Here is a 26811-nt window from a genome sequence, read left to right as displayed (position 1 = left end):
ATCTTTTGCAGCTAAAACCCCATCTCACTCTGATTAATGGTTTTTGCCTGGCAAAACCATTTGTTGAGCTCCCAACTTTTCACACATCAACTAGGGGAAAAAAGACATTTGTATGAGCATATGAAATAAAAGCACTCTTTGCAGTTTATACTATAGGAGTTAAAAGATTTTGTATGTATATCTCTGCCCATTCCAAGTCACTTTGAGTTGGCACTTTTTCTACTTTCCTTGTTAATGAACTTTAAAAAATATGTGTATATATGTATCTTTCATTTTTGAATCCACTTTTTTTTTTTTTTTGGCCACGCTGTGCAACATGTGAGATCCTAGTTTCCGGACCAGGGATCAAACTCATCAAACTCATGCCACCACCACCCTTGCCCTGCATGGGGAGCACAGAGTATCAACCACGACTGCCAGGCAAGTCCCTAAACTTTTAAACTTTGACACATGCCTAACTTTGATTTATCTAAGAAATTTTACCTAATAGAACTGTATAAAGTTCAGAGTTGAAAATCAGAGGCAGAAGGAAATCTAAGAATCCCGGGGCCCTTCAGCAACCTTAGCTGGGCACACTCAAGTATTTCTGCCTTTCAGGAGCCAGACACAGACTTTGATTTCTGGAGTCCAGATGGGCTGGAAGCTCCAAGGTTCTTCATGTTCCTCTGGACTAATGTTCACCACTCCCACCTGGGGAAGTATTCAAAAGAAGACTCACTCCTGCCTTTTTTTTTTTTTTTAAGGCCTATGAGCTTTCTTTTTTATATTTCCCTACACCATTCTTCACTTAGCCAATAGCTAAGCAGCTTTTAAAATTAAATTCAGACGTTCAAACTATCTAAGACTTCTCTGAGGGTTTAAATAGAGACCCTCCCATGTGCTCCCATGTTTTATTATAATTCTGTTTATGTGTCCCCTTCAGGGCTAAGCCAGTGGCCTTGGAGGGCAGAGACTGGATGTTGTTTATTTCTGAACCCTCAACATTTAGCACAGAGCCTGGGGTGAGGCAGGTGGTCAGGGTTTGCTGAAAAATGAATGGAGTCAGTGATCTTCAATCTCTTCCCACTCCTTTAGAAATAGGAACAGGTGGGACGCAGGGCCCTCACTCCTGTGGAAAATCGTTTCTCCTGGAGGCAAAGGATCCCTAGTGCTGGATGTAAGGGACACTTAATGAAGGACAGTCCTTGACTGTCACTTTCAAGATGTTTCAATCAATACAGTGCTGCCCTGTAAATCCTAACCCTGCTTCTAAAATGTTAAACAAGAAGAATGGGGGCACAGCTCAGAGCCACTCTGTTACTCTCTACTTAATCAGAAATTGCCTTTGTTCCAATCACTTGCGGAGACATTGTTTATTCAGGAACTATTAGTCCTTTCACGAATATGTATTTAAACACTGCTTTAAATGTCCCAAGGCTTGCAGATGCCAAGGTGAAACATCAAAATACCAAACATCCATATAGAGGCCAAAGAAGGTGTTTGTGAGTCAATGCTTTCTGGACAGTTTGGTGCTGTCTTCGTCCAACTGGAGCCTGCAAAGTACCATGACACCCTTTTCCAGGCAAAAGGAAAACAAGTGGAAATGAACTTTTTTCAAGAGTCCCCAGGGAGAGAGGGCAACTTGCCTCCTCCCTAGCTATAAACAAGGGTGCAGGTCAGTGCTAGCACATAGGATTCGATATTTTGAACAATAAGGGGTGCGTTTAATAGGCAAAGAAGACACAGCCCCTGGGACTTCTGTGAAGTGTTTTGCATATGAACTGCATCTGGGAGGTGCCACAGCTTAAGCAGGAAAGCACAGAACACCTGTAACGCTTTAACTTGGTGGTGGTGGGCGGGGGGTGTTTTAAGCAGGTCTAAGAGGAGTCCTAGTCTTTTTGTCATCATACACATACATAGGTATGGCATGCTCCTGCGTCCTGGCGCTGAAGAACTAACACTTTCCTCCGAGGACCACTGACGGACAAGCCTGTAAGTAACACGGGCTCTCAGCATCTTCTGCTGCCCCCGCCTGGCCAATCTGCGTTCCCCTCCACGCTAGGTGAGCCCAGGCTGCACCCCTGGAGATCTAGGCCCGGGGTTGCCAGCGCTGTGGGTTTGGGGTTGGTTTTACTTTACCCTCCTTACTTCCAAATAGGTCTGCTTTTCGCTTTGGGATCTCTGTTGGGGAAAGAAGGTCCGGGGCGCCCCGCGAGCGGAGGCGGCTGGGCCGTGCGCTTGCGCGGCGCGCTCGGCCTTGAGCGGCGCGCGGCCGCCGCTGCTGCTGCGCGTGCTGTAGAGGCGCGGGGCCACGCCCTCGGGCGGCGGCGCGCGCGGGAACTCCTTGAGCGAGCGGCTCAGCGGCTTGGTTTTGTGCGCCTGCGCTGCTGCCTCCAGCTTGTAGGCGCTGCTGCTGCCTGCCGGCGACGTGGCGCTCTTGGGCAGCGGCTGCAGCGGGTGCTCTGGCCGCTCGGCCTCCATGGCGAAGCTGACGGGCCGCAGGAAGCAGATGTCCAGGCTGGACTCGGAAGAGGCGGGCGAGCAGTTCTCGAAGAGGGCCGGAGCCTGGAAGGGCTCCTCGTCGTAGGGTGCGGGCAGCGCGAAGATCTCACCGCCATACTCAAACTCTTCGTAGGCCGCGGGCACGTAGCTGCGGGCGTCGGGCAGGAGCTCGGCCGGGGCGCGCAGGGAGCGCTCCACGTTGCCCAGCGGCTCCGCCGGCGACGGCTCGAAGTCCTATCTCCGGGATGGCCTGCAGGGGCCCGGCGAGCGCCTTCACGTCCTGCTCAGCGGCACAGAACTGCGCCGGCGCCAGGAGGCTCTCGGGCCTCTCGTGCTTTCTGCCCTCCATCTCCCAGTCACTGGGCTTCCCGGGCTGCATGCTCTCCATCAAGCTTTGCTGCTGTTGGCTTTTCTTCACTGGGGGCATCAAATGTCTTTAAAGGGGAGACAATACAAAAGAAGTGTGCTTACGGTGTATTAGTGCGCGCCTGTCCCCGAGCAGCGCGAGGCTGGGAACCACACAGTGCCTAGCAGATACCGCTTAGACGCAAACTGTCTGCTCCCTCTTCTCCGGCCCTCCCAGGCTCCTCTGTGTGTTACCTACCAAGCGCCACAGGTTTGTCAAATTGAGGAGCCCCCAGGAGCCCTGGTCCCCCAAGTGGGAGAGTGAAAATAACCGTTTGTGAAGAGGATCCCGGAAGTACCCGTCTGAGCCCTGAGGCACTGTGTAGAGATGGCTGGTAGGCCAAGGATGCTCAGCGCTGACCCTCTCCACCATGTGTCAAGGCCCCAAGGCACATCTTTTTCTCTCTTCTCTCCCTTTTTTGTCCTAGCAGAGTCATAGAAAATCATGGAAACAACTTTTGTTCAACTCAAGGCTCTTCCTGCTTAAGAACAAATCCCAGATGAAGTAAACAGTAAAAAAAAATCTGGATGAAGTAAAAAAACATCTGGATGATGGTATGCGGGGTTCACTGTACATTTTGCTTTTGTATGTATTTGACATTTTCATAATAAAAAACTAAAAAATTCCCCGTGGCTATGAAGCATGCTATATAAGTCATCTCAAACTTCCATCCACAAGAACATTACCAAAATGAAAAGTCTGTCTCTCTGAATATGCCCGATTTCATGGAGAGTTATTTTGATTTGTTTCATCGTGGATAAAGAATAATTCACACTGGATACTTGGATAGCATACGCATCAGATTGGATGCGAATGCCAGTTCGGCTGGAATTTAATTGCCAGACAGATGAGAGTGGACTACTGCACACTGACCCAAACTAGTTATAGTTTATTCATACTAAATTTTGCCACAAAAAAATGCATAAAGAATGCAGAAGTAAACTGTAACACTATTTTTTGTCTGATGGTCTTAAGATAAAAATTAAGTGTCACATTTACAAAGATGAAAATATAGTAAAATGGAATGTTGACTTGAATTCTCTTTTAACTTGGAAGACTTGGGTTTCTTTTCTGGTTATTTTCCCAACAGAGTGCCATGGCAGCCATGTTCTTCCTCTGGGTGTAATCTCTAAGGATTTCATTTTTTAGGCAGTATAAGCCTTAACTTCAAAGAAGATAGTTTTATCAATGTCTTAAGAATTCAAGTGAAAAAAAAGCTGAAGTGATCCACAAAAAAATTCCATCTCCTGTCCCTCTCCCCTCCCAGGAAACGTATTTTTTTCTGTGTGGTATACTTGGAGAAGGCAATGGCACCCCACTCCAGTACTCTTGCCCGGAAAATTGCATGGACGCAGGAGCCTGGTAGGCTGCAGTCCATGGTGTCGCTAAGAGTCGGAGACGACTGAGCAACTTCACTTTCATTTTTAATTTCATGCACTGGAGAAGGAAATGGCAACCCACTCCAGTGTTCTTGCCTGGAGAATCCAAGGGACGGGGGAGCCTGGTGGGCTGCCGTCTATGGGGTCGCACAGAGTCGGACACAACTGAAACGACTTAGCGGCAGCATACTCTCCCTACAGGTATTCTAGGATTTTGTCTATAGTAGGAAAATCATCCTGGACTTTATGTATAGAAAGATTAATGTCTCAGATTTTCAGAATGATTATGAAATTTCACCATCCTGACTGCACATTTGCACTGCCATCTCTCACTCATGTGGTATGCTGTGCTAAGCCACTTTAGTTGTATCCAATGCTTTGCAACCGCATGGACTGTAGCCTACCAGGCTCCTCTGTCCATGGGATTCTCCAGGCAAGAATACTGCTGTGGGTTGCCATTTCCTTCTCCACCATCTCTTACTGCTAAGTGTTCTCAGTTTAAGAGATGAAGGCAAAAAGCAAACAGGATTTGAGTTATTGATCAGTTGCTCCTTCCATGATTGTAATTTGCGTTCTAAAAACTAGTGATTAAAAAATTGAAATAAGCTCAACTGCTTCTCACGTCATCATAATAATAGAAAAGCAGCTTTTTGCATGATTTCTAATTTTTCCTTAATAAAACCCAAAGCAGAAATTATAGTCTGAGGAATTAGTTTGGGGAGAATTGGTAAATTGGGGATTTGAAATTTTGAGTTTTGGTTTCCCTGATCTTCCAGAAGTCCTAGTTTCAGAGGTGGCCCAAGTCCACTTATCCTTCAGAGGTAAAATGAGTTCCAGATATGTGGCCTTATCCTTTAAAGATCATCAAGAAGTTTGCTAAATGAAAAAAACAGTTTAGTGTTTGAAAAGGTTGTGTGCAGAGACTTTAACAATGATCATATCCATTCACAACCCAGAACAGCTTTCAGAGAAGCTGAAGAACAGAGGTCATGAAGTCTATTTCTGAAGAAGCTTCACGGAGAATTGGGAGATGCTAATCAACATTCTGCATCATCTCAGACCAATGTCTCATCCTCAGAGCCCAGACTTCCTCTGACCCCTGACTGGGATAGCTTTTTTCCCCCCACTGTATCTCGTGGAGACATTAAAGCCCTACTCTTCTGAGAGCTATAAAATGCCTTCCTGTCATCTTATGGTACTCCCTTCCACTCTGTCATTGTCCAAACCCTGAGAGACTCATGCTGTAGGTGGGGGATGGTTACGTGTGGTAACATTGAGAGTAACCTCCAGCCTCTAGGCCTGCTCCTTAACATGAGTGCCTTCCTCTGGGATCCAGACATTGGGTCAGCTGTTTGCCTGCCACATATAAGACCTGATGGGAGAGGGAGGAAGGAGCCCTGTAAGTCATACTCCTAATCCAAGCTGGTTTGCTAACCCACACAGACTGGCCTGCTACCCTATACAGACCACCTGGGACGCGAGGGCATTGTCATTAATCTTTCCACAGCAACAGGTGCTTACGTGACAGCAGGTCCAGAACTGGGAGCAGAAGGGTAGGGTTGCAGCATCTCTTCTGAGTGGATCCCACTGTCACGGACAGCCTCGGGGCCTGCAGTGGGAGAAGCATCTTGCCCGGCGTTTGCACACTGGGAAGCCAGCCCTTTGTACAGCTTCGCCATGGATGACCTAATAGAATGGAGGTAATAATTCTCAGTGGAAAATCAACTCTCTGAATATATAGATTATACCAAGAAAAGTAGCATTTCTCAGATGAATCTCAGCTGTGAGCTTCTCGCTCTCCCCAGGCTCTCTACAAACTAGGTTGCTGATACATTAGAGTGCCAGCTGACTGCTGGTTGGGAGTGGGGATGCTGATCAATTGGCTGAACTGAGTTTGGGGGTAAGGGGGAGTACGGGGAGATGTCATCATTAGAGGAGCCCTGACTTGGGGGATAGCATCTTCTTCTAATGTGAAGCACCCATAGAAATGATTCTGTTTTCCTCACTGGATTGGGATGAGGTTGGAAAAAACCCAGGTTATTAGGAAGCTTTGTTATAAGTTGCTTCTGTTCCCTTTGAAGACCAGATTTTCCTTAGTCCTCCCTATTTCTTCTTAGTGTGAAATCTGTTCAATCACCACCCTCTCCCTTATTTATTTTTATCCATAGCACTTAAAACCATCTATCTTATTTATTACCTGGCTATCCAGGTCTAAAAAGTAAGCTCCATGTGGCAAAAATTTTTGACTGTTTTGTTCTTTGCAGTGTATTCAGTTTGCAGAACATTACTTGGTATACCATAGGTGCTCAATAAATACTTCTTGAGTTAATGAAAGAAATCAGATTTTAGCCTTTAAACTGCAATTTTAAACCAGGCAAGTTTAGCGAAATAACTATTTTTGAGGTGGTTAGCAACATGAGAAAATAGAAGGTCCCCATAAACATTACAGCAAATTTGCTTATTTTTCTAAAGTAATTTCTACCAGCTAGTAAGTACCTCCCTCCTGTAGCCAGCCTGGCCACCTCTCTTCCATTCCTTTCTCTCTTCTGCCTCCACCACTGCATTTCAGCTACTTTACATACAATGTGGTTACTTGCAACAGACACTCACATTGACTGTGTGTATCCCTGTTCTCAGAAACCTTTGGTCAACCCTCTAAACTTCACCATCAGAACCTTACTTCTTGAGCTTTTTCCGTTTCTGAATAAGCAAATCCTCATTGCACTGAAAAAGCAGGGTGTAGTGTGAGATAAATACTCGCAGGCGCTGAACACACACCAGAAGTAGGTAATAGTCAGGGTGTTCCTGCTCTGTGAACTTCAGGACATTCTGGATGGAAGAAAAAAGGAAGCAGCATTGCAAAGTTAGAATGAAAGGTTGTTTCGTCTCTTCTGTACCTTGCCTTGATATGCTGTGAGAGTTTGGAAGCCATTTACTCAAAACAATACCAATGGCCAATTTAATTACAAACTGAAAAGTCAAACTTGTTGTTCCCTTTTTCCATCGCATCTCGGGAAAATAACAGTCATTTTTGCTCCTGTTGGAGTTGAATTTGAACATGTGGAAAATTAGAAGGATCTACTAATTAGATCTCTGAAGTAATGGAGCCATTCTAACAATTATTGTCTCTAACCAATGGTGGGAATATCAGGCATCAGAGCTGGAAGTAGGGGGACGTTATGATCAAGCCTGGCCTATTACCCCCTCCCATTACAATGCCTGCTGTGCTGTAGTGGAGCATGCATGCTGGTTGGGATTGGGAAAGCTAACAGTTACTGAAGAACTATACAAAAAAGATCTTCATGACCCAGATAATCACAATGGTATGATTACTCACCTAGAGCCAGACATCCTGGAATGTGAAGTCAAGCGGGGCTTAGGAAGCATCACTACGAACAAAGCTAGTGGAGGTGATGGCATTCCAGTTGAGCTATTTCAAATCCTAAAAGATGATGCTGTGAAAGTGCTGCACTCAATATGCCAGCAAATTTGGAAAACTCGGCAGTGGCCACAGGACTGGAAAAGGTCAGTTTTCATTCCAATCCCAAAGAAAGGCAATGCCAAAGAATGCTCAAACTACCACACAATTGCTCTCATCTCACACGCTAGTAAACTAATGCCCAAAGTTCTCCAAGCCAGGCTTCAACAGTACATGAACTGTGAACTTCCAGATGTCCAAGCTGGTTTTAGAAAAGGTAGAGGAACCAGAGATCAAATTGCCAACATCTGTTGGATCATTGAAAAAGCAAGAGAGTTCCAGAAAAACATCTATTTCTGCTTTATTGACTATGCCAAAGCCTTTGTCTGTGTGGATCACCACAAATTGTGGGAAATTCTTCAACAGATGGGAATACCAGACCACCTGACCTGCCTCTTGAGAAATCTGTATGCAGGTCAGGAAGCAACAGTTAGAACTGGACATGGAACAACAGACTGGTTCCAAATAGGAACCAGTTCCAATATACGTCAAGGCTGTATATTGTCACCCTGCTTATTTAACCTATATGCAGAGTACATCATGAGAAACACTGGGCTGGAAGAAGCACAAGCTGGAATCAAGATTGCCGGGAGAAATATCAATAACCTCAGATATGCACTTGCCACCACTCTTATGAAAGAAAGCAAAGAACTAAAGAGCCTCTTGAATGAAAATGAAAGTGGAGAGTAAAAAATGTGGCTTAAAGCTCAACATTCAGAAAACTAAGATCATGACATCAGGTCATGGCAAATAAATGGGGAAACAGTGGAAACAGTGACAGATTTTACTTTTGGGGGCTCCAAAATCACTGCAGATGGTGACTGCAGCAATGAAATTAAAAGATGCTTACTCCTTAGAAGAAAAGTTATGACCAACTTAGACAGCATATTAAAAAGCAGAGGCATTACTTTGCCAACAAAGGTCCATCTAGTCAAGGCTATGGTTTTTCCAGTAGTCACATACAGATTTGAGAGTTGGACTACAAAGAAAGCTGAGCACTAAAGAATTGATGCTTTTGAACTGTGGTTTGGAGAAGACTCTTGAGAGTCCCTTGGACTGCAAGGAGAGCCAACAAGTCCATCCTAAAGGAGATCAATCCTTAGTGTTCATTGGAAGGACTGATGCTGAAGCTGAAACTCCAATACTTTGGCCACCCAATGCAAAGAACTGACTCATTTGAAAAGACCCTGATGCTGTGAAAGATTGAAGGTGGGAGGAGAAGGGGACGAGAGAGGATGAGATGGTTGGATGGCATCACCGACTCAATGGACATGAGTTTGAGTAAACTTTGAGAGTTGGTGATGGACAGGGAGGCCTGGCGTCCTGCAGTCCATGGGGTTGTAAAGAGTTGGACACGACTGAGCGACTGAACTTAATTGAACTGAACAGTTACTGAGTGCTTCCCATTGCCAAGCACTAAATCTTTTACATTATTTTCTCATTTAACTTTTACCACAACCCAGTTAGATAGGTACCATTCTTACCTCCATTTAACAAAGAAGGAAATCAAGGCACAGTGAAGTTAAATAATCTTCACTGGGTCACACATCTAATGAAGATCAAAGCCAGGATTTGAACTCAAGCCAGAGAGTAGACTCCGGGTTCTTGTTTGCTTACTTACACACTGCTTGCAGGACCTGGGTTTCAAGCCTATATTTTTTCCACCGACCAAATATCTTAACTTGGGCAAATTACTTCTTTGTCTCTCCATTATCTAAAGTGTTAATAATGATACCGATTTCATGGGATAGTTGAAGATTAAATTAGATAATTATTATGAAATAATGATTTCAAAATATAAAGCCACATACAATTGAAAGTCTTTTTAATATTAATACTGGGCTACTTCTACCTGGGACAAATTCCAAGCAGTTCTGAGATACTTTCATTGAATTCCTTAGAAAAATCAGTCATCAATTAAACCAGAACAGGTGGGTAGTGGGAAGAAGAGGGACTGGTAGGGGTGTTGCTGAGTCTCTCTCAACTCAACTCCCTCTAAAATGCTACAAGCCTATAGGAAAATGGTGTGAAGATGTCAGCTCATCAGCTTCTCCATGCTTCTTTTCATGACACAAGACATAAGCAAGGTATGGTAGATAGACCCTTGGACACAAGTCAAAAGAAAGTAGTCAGAATAGAGGTAAGTGGGGAGCCTGTATAGATACTTCTTAGGTACCCAAGGGGTAGGGCTGGGAGTGGAGGTGAATTTAGATGGCTGTGGAACCAAGATGGAAGGAACTGAATAGGTTCCCAGGATCTGGCAGGAGCTGCCCTAGAAAGATCCTGGATCAGCATAGGTGTGAATTGCTGGTAAATAAAGATAGAATTTCCTTTTTGGCCTCACGAGCCAAAAACTTTTGAGGATGAGATTTTAGCTCATACCACAAGGTAGAGATAGGGTAATCATAAAAATCTAGATTTTTAGATTTAGAAATATTAATGATTCCTTGACCCTTTATGGTGTCTGTTCATTGGAAGCCCAAAACAACTGTTTAGCATGAAAATCAGCTTGGTAGCTTGACCAGCCATGCCTACCTGTAGATGTATCAGATATTCAGGGATGCGCTGGACTATATGAAAAAACAATGTGTAGATGTCAGACTTAATCTCTTCATCACCCTGAATGAAAGAAAGTTGGAGTCAGTCTTTAGTGTGCCTCCAGTTCTGGCTGCAAAACTGAGGTCAGTTCCACTAGAGTAGCAAGGGTTTACTAGAGCATTTTCTTCATGGAGAGTGTCACGAAACATTGATCTGTCATTGGAGAGGCTACTTATTCAGGGACATGCTCAAGAAGACACCTCTTTGCTAACAAAGAGTGTGTCATATTCTTCTTTAGAATCTACCCAAGTGTCCAAACCACCCCCTCCCCCTCCCCACCCTCCAACACCATCTTAGCAAAGTGAGCACTCAGTAAATTAGACTTGAGTTGACTAAATTTGTTAAGGTTCTTCAGCAAGTAATCTGTACAATGTTTTTACCAACAGGCATTAAAGGTGCTTTGAACCTCATGAGAATGAAGAAGGGAGAAACTGGCAACAGGAAACATGCTGGACTTTCTTCATGTCCCTTCCCTTCCTTTCTCCTTTCTCAAATATTAGCTTGGTCAAAAAGTTCATTTGGGCTTTTCTGTGACATCTTATGGAAAAACCCCCATGAACTTTTAGGCTGACTCAATATTTGCTGAGTGCTAATATACGGTAGGTATTATACTGGGTTGAGAACAGTCAGAGGTTGACGTAGAAAGTTAAGAGAGCCTCTCACCTCTTGTGAAACTTAATTAACTCTTAGCTTTAGAGCTTCTGATATAGTTCTTTTCTATTGACCTAAAATAACTAGAATTGCTTTATATGTATATGTGCTTATTGAGCATCTAATATATCACTGCAGTAGCAACACTTAAAGCAACATGACTAGAGCCATTTTATAATCTTGTAAAATGACAGACACACTATGACATGAATTTAATATTCAGATTAATACATCTAAGTCTATAAAGCCCAAAACCGTTAAGGTTGCAAACTGCAGCCTGAGGATCTCTGGTTAGAATATTTGTTTCCTTTGTCTGTATTTCCAGTGGAATGGAACAGAAGTTCAGTAAGGAAGAGCAAAGCCCAAAGCAATGGCACTGATCCTTGAGTGGCTCCTTGAACCCCAGGGAGGAGAGTCAGTGGCCTTGTTCAAGCCATTCCCCAGCCTGGAGAACAAGCTCAGAGTACATGTGCTGTGTTTTCTGGAAAGGTGAGCAACATAATGTAGTCACACATGTAACCAAAGGAGAATGCAAACAGAGTTAACTTACCTCCTTCAGAACAACCACATGAACCAAAGAGATGCATTCGGGCAAGTCCCTCAGGTAAGCAACATAATAATCCAAAAAATTATTCTTGAAAACAAACAGAAAAAGTCATGGTAAGAACCTGGAGACAGGAATGATAATAATTAATATGCATGTTTGTTTGTGCTCAGTTGCTCAGTCATGTTCAGTTCTTTGGGACCCCATGCACTATGGACCACCAGGCTCCTCTGTCCATGGGATTTCCCAGGCAAGAATATTGGAGTGGGTTGCCATTTCCTACATCAGGGGATCTTCCTGTCCCAGGGATCGAACTCACATCTCTTGCATCTCCTGCATTGGCAGGCGGACTCATGCATATTTAAAGGAGTACTTTGCAGAGATTATTTTAATCATTCATTAAATGTGTTCAGTAATATTTGTTTTGTTTTTTTATTCATCTTTAAAAAAACTTTTTGGTTTTAAAGAAAATAGTCCTATGGACTTGGAAACCAAAACTCAGTATCCCTGCTTTAATGAAAGTGAAATGATAAACCAAAGCAGAAAGAAGGTGCCATGTAAGTTGAAAAAATATTTTAAACAGTTAAATGATAAAAATGCAAATTTTGTTTTTTAACTACTCTCTGCTTCAATCATCTACATCCAAATGAGGAACTTTTTCCAACTCACCTCAGAGGGTCTAGATCTGGAATTCTCGACTTTCTCCACTAATTTCTTATTCACCTATGGAATATCCCCTCAGGAAAACAGTTTTCACCTCTCAAAGTTATTTTCCCATAGGTATAACAATTCTCAGCTCAAGAAAGCACACTGAATACAAATGAGTAAAAGTGAGTTTAGAGGGATGGCATTACATCCACTCTATACAAGTAAATAATTTGTAAACTTGTATTATGAATCATTCATATACAGAGGTCAACTGAAGGTAAAATCTGACTTGCAGACGAATTTCAATTAACCCATGTAATATTTTAAAAATAAATTTTCACACAAAATTCTGGACTTTCCATTTCTCTTAAAATACCAGATCTGGCAACTCTAGTCCTTTTTCCTGCATAATAATTGGATAAAGCTGAGCAGCTATTCCTTATAGAAAAGCATATGTGCTCCACTTAAGCTCACTTCCCAGTAGTATTCCCACATTGTATTACATTCAGCTCATTTCTACTTACTAATGTCATCTGCTGGCCCTGTAGGCATTTGAGTTTGCAGATTGTGACCTAAATCATATTTTTTTTTGAAGAACATTACAGAGTTTAAAAACTTAGCATCCTTTCTCCAAGAAAGTGAAAACAAAAAACATTCTAGACAAATAGCTACCCATCACATTTTTTAAAATCTTTAAAAAATGAAATTGTGTGTGAAAGCATATACATATATACAAATGCCCATATATGTATTTTATATGTATAGATAGATATATGTGCATGTATATATACACACACACACATACATATACATCATATTCAATGGGGGCAGTTATAGTTCAGCATAAAAATGATGAACTGGAACTTAAAAGACTTGGGTTCTAGCCACAGATCTACAAATATCTAGATAGCTGGGTAATTTCAACCATGGTTTTTTCTCTGAACTTTATTTCATTATCTGTAGAACAAGGAGGTTAGACTAGATCTCCTCGGACTCTGAAATCCACTGATTCTAGATTCTCCATTAAGAGAAATGGACATGGAAGACACAGATGCATGTAATTCAAGTTTATAAAGGATTAAGAAAAAAAAACTTACCTCATCATTTGTTAACTTAAGGAATAAATCTCCAAGGACTCCTTGGCGTGGCCACTTCAAGACCCTTTCCTGCAGAGCATGAAGCAAATCCAGGTGCTGCTGGACAATGTACCGTAAAGAGCCAGGGAAGAGGCTTGAAACAGAATAGAGACAGGATGACACAAACCAGGTGTAGAGAAGAAAAGGCTCTTCAAGAACATACGGAACAAGTCCAGTTTTCCCAGTCATTCGAAATATTTTGAGTCACAGGTCTGCCTTTAGTATTCAAAAAAAAATTTGTCACTGTCAGCCTCACAGCAGGTAACCTCAGACCACAGAAAGACCCCTTTACTGATGACTCCTGTTCAAATGTGTATTGAACTAGTTAAGAGCATTTCGCTTGAGTGGCCTTTTCAAAGCAAAATGGTACACTCTTATTTGCTAACTGCTACTGCAAAGTCACTTCAGTTGTGTCCGACTCTGTGCGACCCCATAGATGGCAGCCCACCAGGCTCCCCTGTCCCTGGGATTCTCCAGGCAAGAACACTGGAGTGGGTTGCCATTTCCTTCTCCAATGCATGACAGTGAAAAGTGAAAGTGAAGTCGTGTCCGACTCGTAGTGACCCCATGGACTGCAGCCTACCAGGCTCCTCCGTACATGGGATTTTCCAGGCAAGAGTACTGGAGTGGGGTGCCATTGCCTTCTCCACACTTATTTAGATGACAGTAAAATTTTAAGGGTGATCTTTTTCATGTTTTAAAGTTCTTCCCACTTGATATGCAAATCATCTATTCTAATTAATGCTGCAGATGACAGCACTAAGGTGGCACTTGGTCATTCGTAGCTACCAACTGTACTTAGTTAGAGAAGGAGGAAATTTCGTTTAAAGCTGGAAACTGAAAGTTCAGGGGATGAGGGCATAAAAGTGTTACTTTTCCCTTTCCTTCAGTTTCTAAGAGGAATCTGGGAATGCATGGAGTCTTGCCAGAGGAGGCTACAGCGTAGGTCTGGCCTGCTAGTCCCAGTTTTGCTGAGCCCCCCTCCTGCTCTCCCACCCTCTGCCCTCTATCTCAGTGTGTCTCATTTATTTCAGAGGAAATGAAGGAAAGAAGAGAGAAGTCAGAGGAGGGTGGGATGGAGAGGAGAGTCAGAAGGAGAATCATGGGAGGAAGGAGAAGGTGGACTGGATGGTGGATTGGATGGAGAAGCGGGGTGAGCAGAGGCCTGAAGGAGTGAGGAAGGAAGAAACAGGAGTAGAGCCTTGCTGGGCCACAGCAAGGATGTCAGCTCCAGCTTGGGGTCTGGGGGAACTGAAAGTAGGTTCCCCTGTGCTTTCAAGATCACAAGGTTTTTCATGTTCATTTGGTTGGTTTTCTTGATTCTTTTGTTTTAGGTAAAAAATAGATTTACTAATATCCTTTGTAAAGAGGTTGCAGGAAAATGAGGCAGGAGAGGATGGTCATGTCCCAGGTCTCAGGCAGGTTCCTGGGACAGGCCACCACGTGAGAGTTCTTGGCTTTATGCAGAAAAGAACTCAAGGGCGAGCCATAGGTCTGGCCTGCTAATCCCAGTTTTGCTGAGCCCCCTTCCTGCTCTCCCACCCTCTGCCCTCTACCTCTTTTATCTAAAGTAAAAGCAGAGAACACATTCCATAGGCAGAATATGGATCTGTCTCAAAAGGTGAGAGCAGCCAGGACTACAAGTTGGGGTACTTTGCCACCCCCAAACAAGCAGACCTCTGTTGAGAACAGTAGGAAGAACACCAGTTTGGAAGGAGGTATTTTCAGCCCATTTCCAAGCAAAGAAAATTCCCCTGTGGTTGCAGCTCAGAGTAGACACACAAATGCCAGCCTCCCATGAAAAGGGACAAGGATTCTTTCTACTCCAGTCTGCCAACCCCTCCAGTCCCTGTGCCTTGAGTCTCCATGTATGTGAAGCCCACTGATCCCTAAGCACAGGAGGAGAGGCCTCCTGGCCTGATATAACAGGCTCGGAAGACCTAAGTAATCCCTGTCCACATCAGAGGGAATTTGGAGGCATGGCTAGGAGACAGTCTAACTGGGAGAAACCATAAAGCTGATGGAGGAAAGCAGACCTGATCACATTGAAAGAGTGAAACACTGCACCCACAAGAGACCTAGACATGAAATATTTCTCTCCACCCAGAGGCTGACAGTGACTGCAGGTAATATTCCTGGCGTGACACTGTGAGATGTTAGGGCACAGTGGTGAGATCTGAGATTGTGATGGGTGGTCAGTGTAGGTTGTATAAAATGTCTTGATTTATCTCTTCTTTTTCTCTCTTTCCTTCCTCTCCTTTTTTTTTTTTTTCCTTCCTTTCCTGTCCTGTCCTGTCCTTTCTTTCAAGAAAGCTGTCTTCTGTTACACTATGACCAGTGTACTTGCAGAGTTGGACAGCTGGTAACTCGGTTGGAGTCCAGGTTGCCTCGTGGACAGTCCACTGGAGTGACAGTGTAAGGTTTTAGGATGGGGATCACAAAAGGCTAATACCCTCATTAAGTTTCACGGAAGCATGTGAGTTACATGAAGAGTGATGATTTGAGGTGGATTCTGTGCCAAATGGCTTCTCTGATAGCTCAGTTGGTAAAGAATCTGCCTGCAATGCAGGAGACCCTGGTTGGATTCCTGGGTCAGGAAGATCTGCTGGAGAAGGGATAGGCTACCCACTCCAGTATTCTTGGGCTTCCCTTGTGGCTCAGCTAGTAAAGAATCTGCCTGCAATGCAAGACCTGGTTTGATCCCTGGGTTGGGAAGATCCCCTGGAGAAGGGAAAGGCTACCCACTCTAGTATTCTGGCCTGGAGAATCCCATGGACTGTATAGTCCATGGGGTTGCAAAGAGTTGGAAATGACTGAGCAACTTTAACTTTCATTTTTCACTTTCTGTACCAAATATTGAAAACAGGCTTTAGATTTTTTTTAATTTAATAAGGATAGTATTTGAAATTAGGGCAGAGTGCAGAGGAGGTGAGCCAGGAAATGGGGAGAAGGAAAAAGAAGTGAGAAGTATAGACACACTTAACCTATTTCACTGTTTTGCCTGGAGCCTAACCTGACTCCCAGAAGCAACTTTTTCATTAGGACAAAAATGTTAAGTGCTCAATTTATTTTCTGTTCCTAACCGGGGGTGAGATTATGGCAACATGAAAAGTTTATTCTTTCTAAAGTCTTCAAAGTAATTTCAACGCCTGCAAGACAGTACTTTAGCAAGGAAATAAACTAAAAGCAATCAACGAACATCCAGTTATAGTTTTAAATTAGTAACTTAGGTCAAAACAACTCCTGAGCTTCAGCTGCAAGATGAGGCATTGATAATAAAAACACGTGCCACCTAGTGGTGATCTGAAGCATACAGTTCGTTGAGCTCTTGGAGGATATAGCCCTGGGGTTCAGCTTTTAAGGCTAACCGGCAAATCCTGTGGGGCTGACTTTGCCCCTCCTGACAAGGGTTCATGCAGGACTATTCAAGCCTGAGGTAGTGGCTCTGTGTGGGTGAAACATGCCAGAAAAAAACAAGAACTCCAACATCTGTGATCCTCCTACCAGTCGACAACAGCACAGACTTTCCCCTCAGGCTTCCACTGGCAGCCTTTGCTCCTGCAGCCGATTGCAGCCAGGGGCAGGGCTGGCTGGAAGCAGCCTGCAGAGACTTCTGAGCACTTCATGTATTTCTAGGGAAAACCTAAACTTTTATTTTATAGGTTTGAGAAGACGTGGCACCCTCAGGTTTGAGCATCAGGTATGTATTTGTGGGTGTTGTTTTCACCCCCAGGTGACTTTTCAACGAGGGCAGAAAATGCAGAAGGCTTGTGGTTTGTGATGGGAAAGGTAAATGTTCATAAGGTAATTTTCATCTTTGTATGGGAGGAAAAATGCCAATAGAGAAGAGGAATAATCTCATTCTGTTTTGTATTTCATTCCGCTTATCTATTTAAATAAAGAGGCTACACGTGGAGGCTTCAGAAAGCTTAGGAAAAAAGAAACAGTGAATTAAGGAGGAGGATGAAGCTCTAACCTCAGGTAGGAAAAGAGTAGGGCTTCCCTGGTGGCTTAGTGGTAAAGAATCCATCTGCCAGTGCAGAAGACGCAAGAGACTTGGCTTTGATCCCTGGGAAGGAAATGGCAACCAGTATTCTTGCCTGGGAAGTCCCATGGACAGAGGAGCCTGGTGGGCTACAGTCCATGGTATCACAAAGAGTCAGACATGACTTAGCGACTCAACAGCAATAGGAAAAGGGTGACATTGCAAAGCTCAGAGGGGCTTCCCTGGTGGCCCAGGCAGTAAAGAATCACCTGCAATGCAGGAGACCTGGGTTCGATCCCTGGGTGGGGGAAGAGCCCCTGGAGGAGGGCATGGCAACCCACTCCAGTATTCTTGCCTGGAGAATCCCCATGAACAGAGGAGCCTGGCAGGCTACAGTCTATGGGGTCGCAAAGAATAGGACATGACTGAGTGACTAAGCACAGCAAAGCTCAGAACCAGAGATTTCATATTAGCACTAATACTGAATTGAAGCTTTTCTCTTCTTGGGCAATGAAAACAAAAAAGAGGATTAGCTTGGCAGATAACTAACATAAATAGCATCATCATGGATATGAGAAATAACCATTATCTTACTTTCTTGAGGAAGGTATGGTAGTTTTAATTATTTTAATCTCAGGATTTAGGGGAAGGCCCACTTCTTCCTTAGTAATGGGTCATGAGCAGTAGAAGAGAGGGCAAGTAGAAAAGAGCTTCTGTGAACTAAAAATCTTCCTCTATTTGACGGGTCAGCTGAGATCTGAAGTAAGGACAAATGGGCAGCTAAGGGAGAAGCCTGATTTATGAAACAGGAAGAGACAAAGTCAGCTTCTGGTTGAGGCACCTGGAATATTGCTGTCAGTCAAGGTGGTATCTTTGAAATCACATGGTCCTTAGAGAAGCAGTGTGATGCTAAAAGAGCATCAGACAGGCCTGGGTTTGAGCTCTGGCTTCAGTTGGTTATGTGACTTCAAACCTCACTGGACCTGAGTTTCTTGATCTATCAGGTAGGATTCACAGGTTCTTGTGAAGATTTCATGAAGTAAATGAAGTACCCAACATGCAGCCTGATTACTGTATGCTGGAGCAAACAATCCTCTCTTTCACTCTCCTTACCCCATCCCCACATTTTCAGAGAGTAGAAAGAGATACTGCTGGCTTAGACTCATAGATGTGGAGGCAAAGCCACATCAAAAGGTAGACTGGGTTTTAGTTGGGTTTTAATGTGAACTGAGCAAATCTTCGGCACCAGCAAGATAGCAAGAGGCCAGAGAGACTTCTCAGAGGGCTGAAGGGGTAATCTGGGAGGTTCAGACAAGCTGGATGGGATGAAGAAGGGGGAATCAAGTGGCCAGAAAGGGAAGAGCCAGCAAGGATCTAGGTGGCCACAGAAAGTAAAATCCAGTCCAGAGCGTCTACTGTCCACAGCTTTCAGTGTCATGTTCTTTTCTGCTCCTTACAGCTTTCTATTTTATCTAGGTTTTGCAGTGAAATAATTCTTGCAAATAGTGAAGTAATTGTGGGTTTGTCATGGCACGTTTTCTCACATCAGTCGCTTCGATGGATGTACATTGTGTTTTGGTGATTGGGTTTACTGCTGGCAGCTGCAAAGCCAAGTAAAATTGGGGGTAGGGGTGATATGGATCTGGAAAATACAGTTCAGGCTTCCCACAACTTCACGAACCACCAGTGCATATTCCTTGGTAGAATACTTAAAGTGGTAATGCTGTGTTTGTCTCTAGTCATCCATCATCCAGACTTTTCATTTATTTGGCTTGGCCTTTTCCTCGGTGGATCTGGATTATCACATCTTTATGACAGTAGTCTTTCCCCACCAAATCGTAAGTTTCTCCTTCCTGCTTTCTCTCAGCAGAGAGGGAAGCAGAGAAAATCTGAAGTTTTGGAACAGATATAGAGGGGGGAATGTGGTAACCTGGCGACTAGCAAGTTGCTGTAACACATTAGAGGCCTGATGGAAGTTCTGCCCCACAGCATGACTACACTCACATGCGGCTCATACCTTAACCAGGATTTCCTGAACAAATAATAAGAAAGGTCCAAGTTCACAGCTATGTAAGCCCTGCATCATTTATCTAATGGCCACTTCAGATCTCCATTCCCATCCATTTCCTGTGCTCCCATGAGAAGTGGTTCCAGGGGTTCTTCCAGGATTTCCAGTGGAATATGCAGATGGCAACAGACAGGAATACCTCCCTCACTGTTGCACTTTTTCCCTTTAGGCTCTTAACAGACATGCCAGGACCACTGAAAGCCCCAGAGACTCCACTCATTTTCTTATCTGCTGGAAGTCAAAAGTTGAGACTTGCCAGGGGTTACCTGCGGTCACTGACTATTCTCATTTCCAAGTCTATATTTGGAGCTCTTGATAAGTACCAGAATTCCCAAAGTGGAAACAATAAACAACTTACCTTAAATTTTAATCAATCTGAAAAGCAAAGGCAATGAATACATGGGTACCTTCTCTCTTTAGAATTCCTCTTTCCATCTGACCCCTGGAATGTTGCCTTGATCTTCAGGATCAGAGAGATGTTAATGACATATTTTCTCTCTGATTCAAGCAGTTCTAGAGCCACAGTCTGTCTTTTAGCTTTAAAAACAAAACAAGGAGGGAATTTTTGTTAACCACTATTCCCTGAGACCCTGTTAAATGATAGAAAGCAATAAAAAGGTATTGAAAGCAATAGAGACACCAGCAAGTTTCTGGAAGATGGAAAACAGAGTGGAGGCATGGTCATTAATTCAGCAGAGCAAAGGGCACCAAACCATTTACTTCAGCGTTTTCATCTGTGGATGGGAAACCAGCTGAGAAGCAGAAAGGCTCAAGGATTGGAGACACCAAGACATCACAGAGAGTACAAGTAAGAGGCAGTGTTATAAACAGGAGAAACAGTCTACATTCAGTGAAGCTGAACCTTCAGTTCCTCATACCCATGCTGGATGACTTCCTCAGTTCCACCCCAGGAGAAACGAGAAAAGCTAGAGAAGCCTGGGTCTCTGGTATCTGAACTAACAACATCAGACACAGCAGAGAGCAGAGCTGAAATGCTAAAATGAAAACAAAGGGACTCAAAGAAGGCTCACATACAAAAGAGTGAGACTCCTCTCAGCCTCTTTGCCTGCAGGTCCCAGAGTGCCAGCAGCCAGACTTATACTGTCCAGACTGGAGACCAGAGGATCTTCCACTGGAGGAATGAGCTGCCCAAGTGAAAAAGGTCTACAATCACTGACATACAGAGGTAACCAATCAAAACGGTAATTTGCCACCTGATTAGCAGATAAGAAGCCCACTTATTGATCAGCTTGACCAACACAGGATTTTTAGGTTTCTTTTTATTTAGGGCCTTTTTCCTGGATATGAATAATTAGCTAAGAATCCTCAGATACTTGAATCAATCTTACATCATAAAAGAAAGAGAAGAAAAAAGTATACACACATTTTTAAAAGGAGGAACCATAAATAGAGACAATGCAGGAAAAAAAAAGAAACCTTTAAAAAAAATCTTATAATTAATATCCTCAAAGAGTTACCAAAAATGTTCTGCCCACTTAATAATTACAGGATCCTATATTTTAAAAACAATCCAGGAAAAAAGAAACTTTTTGGCTTTTTTAAAAGAGGAGAAGACAAAGTCAAGGAAATCTGTACACCTGCCTCCATTTCCCTCCCCACCAAAAAAGGCAGTAATAGAGAAAATCAGTCCAGGAGATCCAATATCAAACTAGTAGAAGTTTCAGAGAAAAGAAAGAAAATGAATGAGAAGATATTATCAAATTAATAATACAAAAAATACCAGGACATGTATTTCCAGAGGAAAGGGCCCATTTGCATTCAGTATAATTAATGAAAAAAAAACTCTCACATCACTGTAAAATATACCAAATCACTGTGAAAATTTAGCACACCAAAGTAAAGAGAAGATCCTAAAAGTTACCAGAGAGAAAAATCAGGTAACATACAAAGGACTGGGGATTAGATGATATTGGATTTTTCACTGGCAATATTAGAATTTAGAAGACAGTGGAACAATTGCTTCAAAATGATAATGGAAAATGACTTTGTATTCATCTAAATAGCCAATGAATTATGTGGAACCTACCAGGCTATGTGTTCCATCAAAACAAGTAGTAAACCAAGAAACTGAGAAGGATATGCAAAAAAAAAAAAAAAAAAAAACCTCCACAAAACCCTGAATAGAAATCTAACATAGGAGGAATTTTAAGGGAATTCACAGGAAGTCCCAGGAGGGCAGCAGTGCAGTGAGTCAGAATACAGTAGGATAACAGAGGTCTCTAGGGCAAATGCTGTTTTAAAAAAATGTCAGTGATAGACTTTGTTACATTGCTAAGAAAAATTAAAGAAGACCCATGTAAAAAGAGTCATATACCATGTTCTTCAACTGGAATATCAGTACTGTCAAGATGTCAATTCTCTCCTAATCAGAATAAAAGAATATAGAGTAGAATTTGTTTTTTAGTCCCTAAGTCGTGGCCAGCTCTTTTGCAACCCCATAGACTGTAGCACACCAGGCTCCTCTGTCCATGGGATTTCCCAGGCAAGAATACTGGACTGGATTGCCACTATCCTCTCCAAGGGATCTTTCAGACCCAGGGAGCAAACCCATGTCTCCAGCATCTGCTGCATTGGCAGGCAGATGCTTTACCACTGAACCACCTGGGAAGCCTTAGAGTCTAGAGTTAGACCCACATATATGTGATGACTTGGCTTTTCCTATTCATTTCAGTGAGAATAGGAAGGCATTTTCAATAAATGGAGCTGAAGCAACTGGATACCCATATGGGAAAAAAATGAATCTGGATTCATACCACACAGCAAAATTTATTCAATATGAGTCATAGACCTAAATGTGAATGCTAAAACTATAAAGATTTTTATAAGAAAACATAGTATAATATCTTGATAACCTTAGAACTGGCAAAAATATTTTGCAAGGGCACATAAGTCACAAACTATTTTAAACATTTAAAATTGATAAATTGAACTTCATTAAAATTAAAAATATCTATTATCAAAAGACTACCAAGAAAGTGAAAAGGCAGGGCAGAGAATAGAATAAAATATTCTCAACACATATATCTTACAGGGAACTCATATTCAAAATATATTAAAAAAAAAACCCTACTAATAGAGAATAAAAAGATAACCCAATTTAAACACTGGACAAAGGACTTAAATAGGTACGTCATAAAATAAATTATACAAATAGTCAACAAGCATATGAAAAGATGCTCAACATCATTAGTCTTCAGGGAAGTGCAAATTAAAACTGCAATATGACACAGGACACACCCACAGAATGGTTCAAATTTAAAAGGCTGATCATACTAAATACTGAGAAGAATGTAAAAAAACTGGAAAGTTTCATACATTGCTGGTAAGAGTATAAAATGTTCCAACTGGTAAACTGCTGGTGTTTTAAAGTTAAACATAATCCTATCCTATAATCCAAAGATTCCACTCCTAGGTGTACACTCAAGAGAAATGAGGGCATACATTAAAAAAAAAAAGACTTGTGCAAGAATGTTCATAGCAGTTTTATTCATAGTAGCCCTAAATTGGAACAATCCAATGTCTAGCAACAAGAGAATGGACAAATTATGGTAAATTCATTCAATATGATTAATAAAAATGAATAAATTACTGAATGAATTACATGCAATGCTATGTTGAGAGAAAGAGGCCAGACATGAAAAAACTACATATTGTAATATTCCATTTTTATGGAGTCAAGAACAGACACAACTAATTTATGGCGACAGAAGTCAGAGTAGTGGTTCTGTGGGTGGGTATTGCCTGAAAAGGTGTATGAAAGAACTTTATGAGATAATATTTCTATTATTAGAAATATTAATGTTGGATTGGCCAAGAAGTTCTTTTGGGTTTTTCCGTAAGATTTTATGGAAAAACCCAAAAGAACTTCTTGGCCAACCCAATATATTTCTCATATTATACAGGTCTGTGTATCCCCAGGTGGTGCTAGTGGGAAATAACCCACCTGCCAATGCAGGAGACATAAGAAATGCAGATTCAATCTCTGGGTTGGAAAGATCCCCTGGAGGAGGCACAGAAACCCACTCCAGTATTCTTGCCTGGAGAATCCCATGGACAGAGGAACCTGGCGGGCTACAGTTCATAGGTTCACAAAGAGTTGGACATGACTAAAGCAACTTAGCACGCATGCAATGTACCAATAGAAAAAAATAGCAGCATAAACTCTTTTTAAAACATGGAAACAAGCACCAGAAAAAAATATGTCAAAAGAATTTAAAGTGCTACTGATTTTCACAATAAAACTTTTAGTGTTATTCAGTTTTCATGTATTTGATAATAAAAAATTAAAAATTACCTCCTATAAAACGGTTGGAGGGAACCTAAATAAACAAAAGACCTATATATAGAAAACTATCAAACACTGATGAAAGAAATCAAAGATAACACAAATAGATGGAGAAATATACCATGTTCATGGATTGGAAGAATCAATATAGTGAAAATGAGTATACTACCCAAAGCAATATACAGATTCAATGCAATCCCTGTCAAGCTACCAATGGTATTTTTCACAGAACTAGAACAAATAATTTTACAATTTGTATGGAGATACAAAAATCCTCAAATAGCCAAAGCAATCTTAAGAAAGAAGAATGGAACTGGAGGAATCAACCTGCCTGATTTCAGACTGTACTACAAAGCTACAGTCATCAAGACAGTATGGTACTGGCACAAAGACAGAAATATAGATCAATGGGACAAAATATAAAGCCCAGAGATAAATCCACACACCTATGGACACCTTTGACAAAGGAGGCAAGAATAGACAATGGAGAAAAAACAATCTCTTTAACAAATGGTGCTGGGAAAACTGGTCACCTGTAAAAGAATGAAACTAGAACACGTTCTAATACCATACACAAAAATAAACTCAAAATGGATTAAAGATCTAAATGTAAGACCAGAAACTATAAAACTCCTAGAGGAAAACATAGGCAAAACACTCTCTGATGTAAATCATAGCAGGATCCTCTATGACCCACCTCCCAGAGTAATGGAGATAAAAGCAAAAATAAACAAATGGGAGCTAATTAAACTTAAAAGCTTTTGCTCAATGAAGGAAACTATAAACAAGGTGAAAAGACAGCCTTCAGAATGGGAGAAAATAATAGCAAACAAAGCAACTGACAAATAATTAATCTCAAAAAATATACAAGCAGCTCATGCAGCTGAATTCCAGAAAAATAAATGACCCAATCAAAAAAATGGGCCAAAGAACTAAACAGACATTTCTCCAAAGAAGACATACAGATGGCTAACAAACACATGAAAAGATGCTCAACATCAATCATTATCAGAGAAATACAAATCAAAAACACAATGAGATAACATCTCATGCTGGTCAGAATGCCTGCTATCAAAAAGTCTACAAACAATAAATGCTGGAGAGGGTATGGAGAAAGGGAACCCTCTTACACTGTTGGTTAGAATGCAAACTAATACAGCCACTATGGAGAACAGTGTGGAGATTCCTTAAAAAACTGGAAATAGAACTGCCAGCAATCCCACACCTGGGCATACACACTGAGGAAACCAGAATTGAAAGAGACACATGTACCCCAATGTTCATTGCAGCACTGTTTACAATAGCCTAGATGTCCTTTGGCAGACGAATGGATAAGAAAGCTGTGGTACATATACACAATGGAATATTACTCAGCTATTAAAAAGAACACATTTGGATCAGTTCTAATGAGGTGGATGAAACTGGAGCCTATTATAGAGTGAAGTAAGTCAGAAAGAAAAACACTAATACAGTATATTAAAGCATATATATGGAATTTAGAAAGATAGTAATGATGACCCTATATGTGAGACAGCAAAAGAGACAAAGATGTAAAGAACAGACTTTTGGACTCTGTGGGAGGATGTGAGGGTGGGATGATTTGAGAGAATAGCATTGAAACGTGTATATTACCATATGTGAAACAGATTGCCAGTCGAGGTTCAATGCATGAGACAGGACACTCAGGGCTGGTGCACTGGGATGACCCTGAGGGATGGGATGGAGAGGGAGGTGGGAGCGGGCTTCAGGATGGGGGACATATGTACACCCATGGCTGACTCATGTCAGTGTATGGCAAAAACCACTACAATATTGTAAAGTAATTAGCCTCCAATTAAAATTAATTAATTAAAAACAACAGTTGGAATTGCCATTGTCAGACATGTGCTAAGTGCTCTGTGATGATTTATCATTTGAAGAAAGACAATAAAGAGGGAAAAAAGGAGGAAGGGAAAAACAGACCTCATTGCAGTATTTGACATTTTGGTGGTGAACCCCTGACACAAGATTCATATGTTGAACATTCCATATCACTGAATAAATCCATTACAAAATTCTGCCTTCTTCTCCACTAACCTTATGCCTTTTCTCCCAGAGCGGTACAATACTAAGTGTCATGGATACCCAGAATCAAGGTGGTAGTCCCAGTTGGCCGTGTGACCTCAGGTGAGTCCCTTTACCACTAAAGACTTCAGTTTGTTCATCTCAAAAGGAAACCAGAAGCTCAATTGTCTCATAGGTCCACTGCATCTAAATTGCAAGGATTCCAGCCCTTAGGTTTCTTGTTTTTTACATTTTCAGCCTACATTGCCCCTTTGGACTTACCAGCTAAAGAAGTTTCACATAAAACGTTTTCCAAGGAGCTATGTCTGCCCTGGCTCACTTCCTTGAGTTTATCTGGGTGGTCTTTTGTGACGTATTCTTCACCCCAGTCTTTAGCTTCCTTAGGCTGCCTCCACACACCAGGTGGTAGATGACTCTTGGGTTGGATGTCAGCTGAGAGGCAAGGTTTAAGGTTTTCTTCTGCTTCTGAAGTTGTTGGGGTCATTCCTGAAAAATAACATCTGCCATCAAGTTCTGACTTTTTTTTAATTATATTTGTTACTAACTCAAAAATATTATGCCTTTGCTTGGGTACAACTATCCTTTGAGGGTTAAACATATCAATTAAGAATTAAAAGTCTCCACGGTTACAAAAGATCACCTTTCTCTGTTTCTGGTCTATATACTTAATTCTTGGCACACAGACTGTACTGAATGACTTTAAAAAAATAAATTTTATAAAATAAAATATAAATTAGTTAATGTATAAATTATTTATTTTATAAAATGTAATAACAAAACTAATTTATAGTCATATGTATTGATTCTTCATATTTCTTCCTTTCAGGTGAGCACACCTGAGGAGAAAACACAGAAAGAGCAGGAAGAAGGGTACCAAAGACAGTGTTGTGTTTTGGAATTTGTCCTCCTTGGCCCTGATGATAGTATATTTCCAAAAGGCAGGAGGAAGGGAGGGAGGGGAGATGAAATAATTTATAAAATTCTGGTGAATTATCTCCTAGATAACTTTTAAATTACATAAACTATAAGATGTGTGGTCCACAGAAAACGTAAATGTCATTCCACCT

The 26811-nt window shown here is 41.9% G+C and overlaps 1 protein-coding gene across 1 annotated transcript in view; it reads right to left on the bottom strand.

The window, feature by feature from the left end:
- Positions 1-26811, bottom strand: part of ARHGEF33 (Rho guanine nucleotide exchange factor 33) — a 79409-nt gene that overhangs the window by 9773 nt on the left and 42825 nt on the right. Inside the window, 9 exon segments of the mRNA XM_027555068.1 lie at positions 2119-2715; positions 2717-2915; positions 5788-5952; positions 6947-7095; positions 10280-10363; positions 11544-11627; positions 13283-13415; positions 19782-19911; positions 26006-26230. Coding sequence (XP_027410869.1) covers positions 2119-2715; positions 2717-2915; positions 5788-5952; positions 6947-7095; positions 10280-10363; positions 11544-11627; positions 13283-13415; positions 19782-19911; positions 26006-26230 — 1766 coding nt within the window.

This window comes from Bos indicus x Bos taurus, chromosome 11 (genome assembly GCF_003369695.1).
Source record: "Bos indicus x Bos taurus breed Angus x Brahman F1 hybrid chromosome 11, Bos_hybrid_MaternalHap_v2.0, whole genome shotgun sequence".
In the NCBI taxonomy this organism is placed as follows: domain Eukaryota; kingdom Metazoa; phylum Chordata; class Mammalia; order Artiodactyla; family Bovidae; genus Bos; species Bos indicus x Bos taurus.
This window is presented reverse-complemented; position numbering and strand designations above follow the sequence as displayed.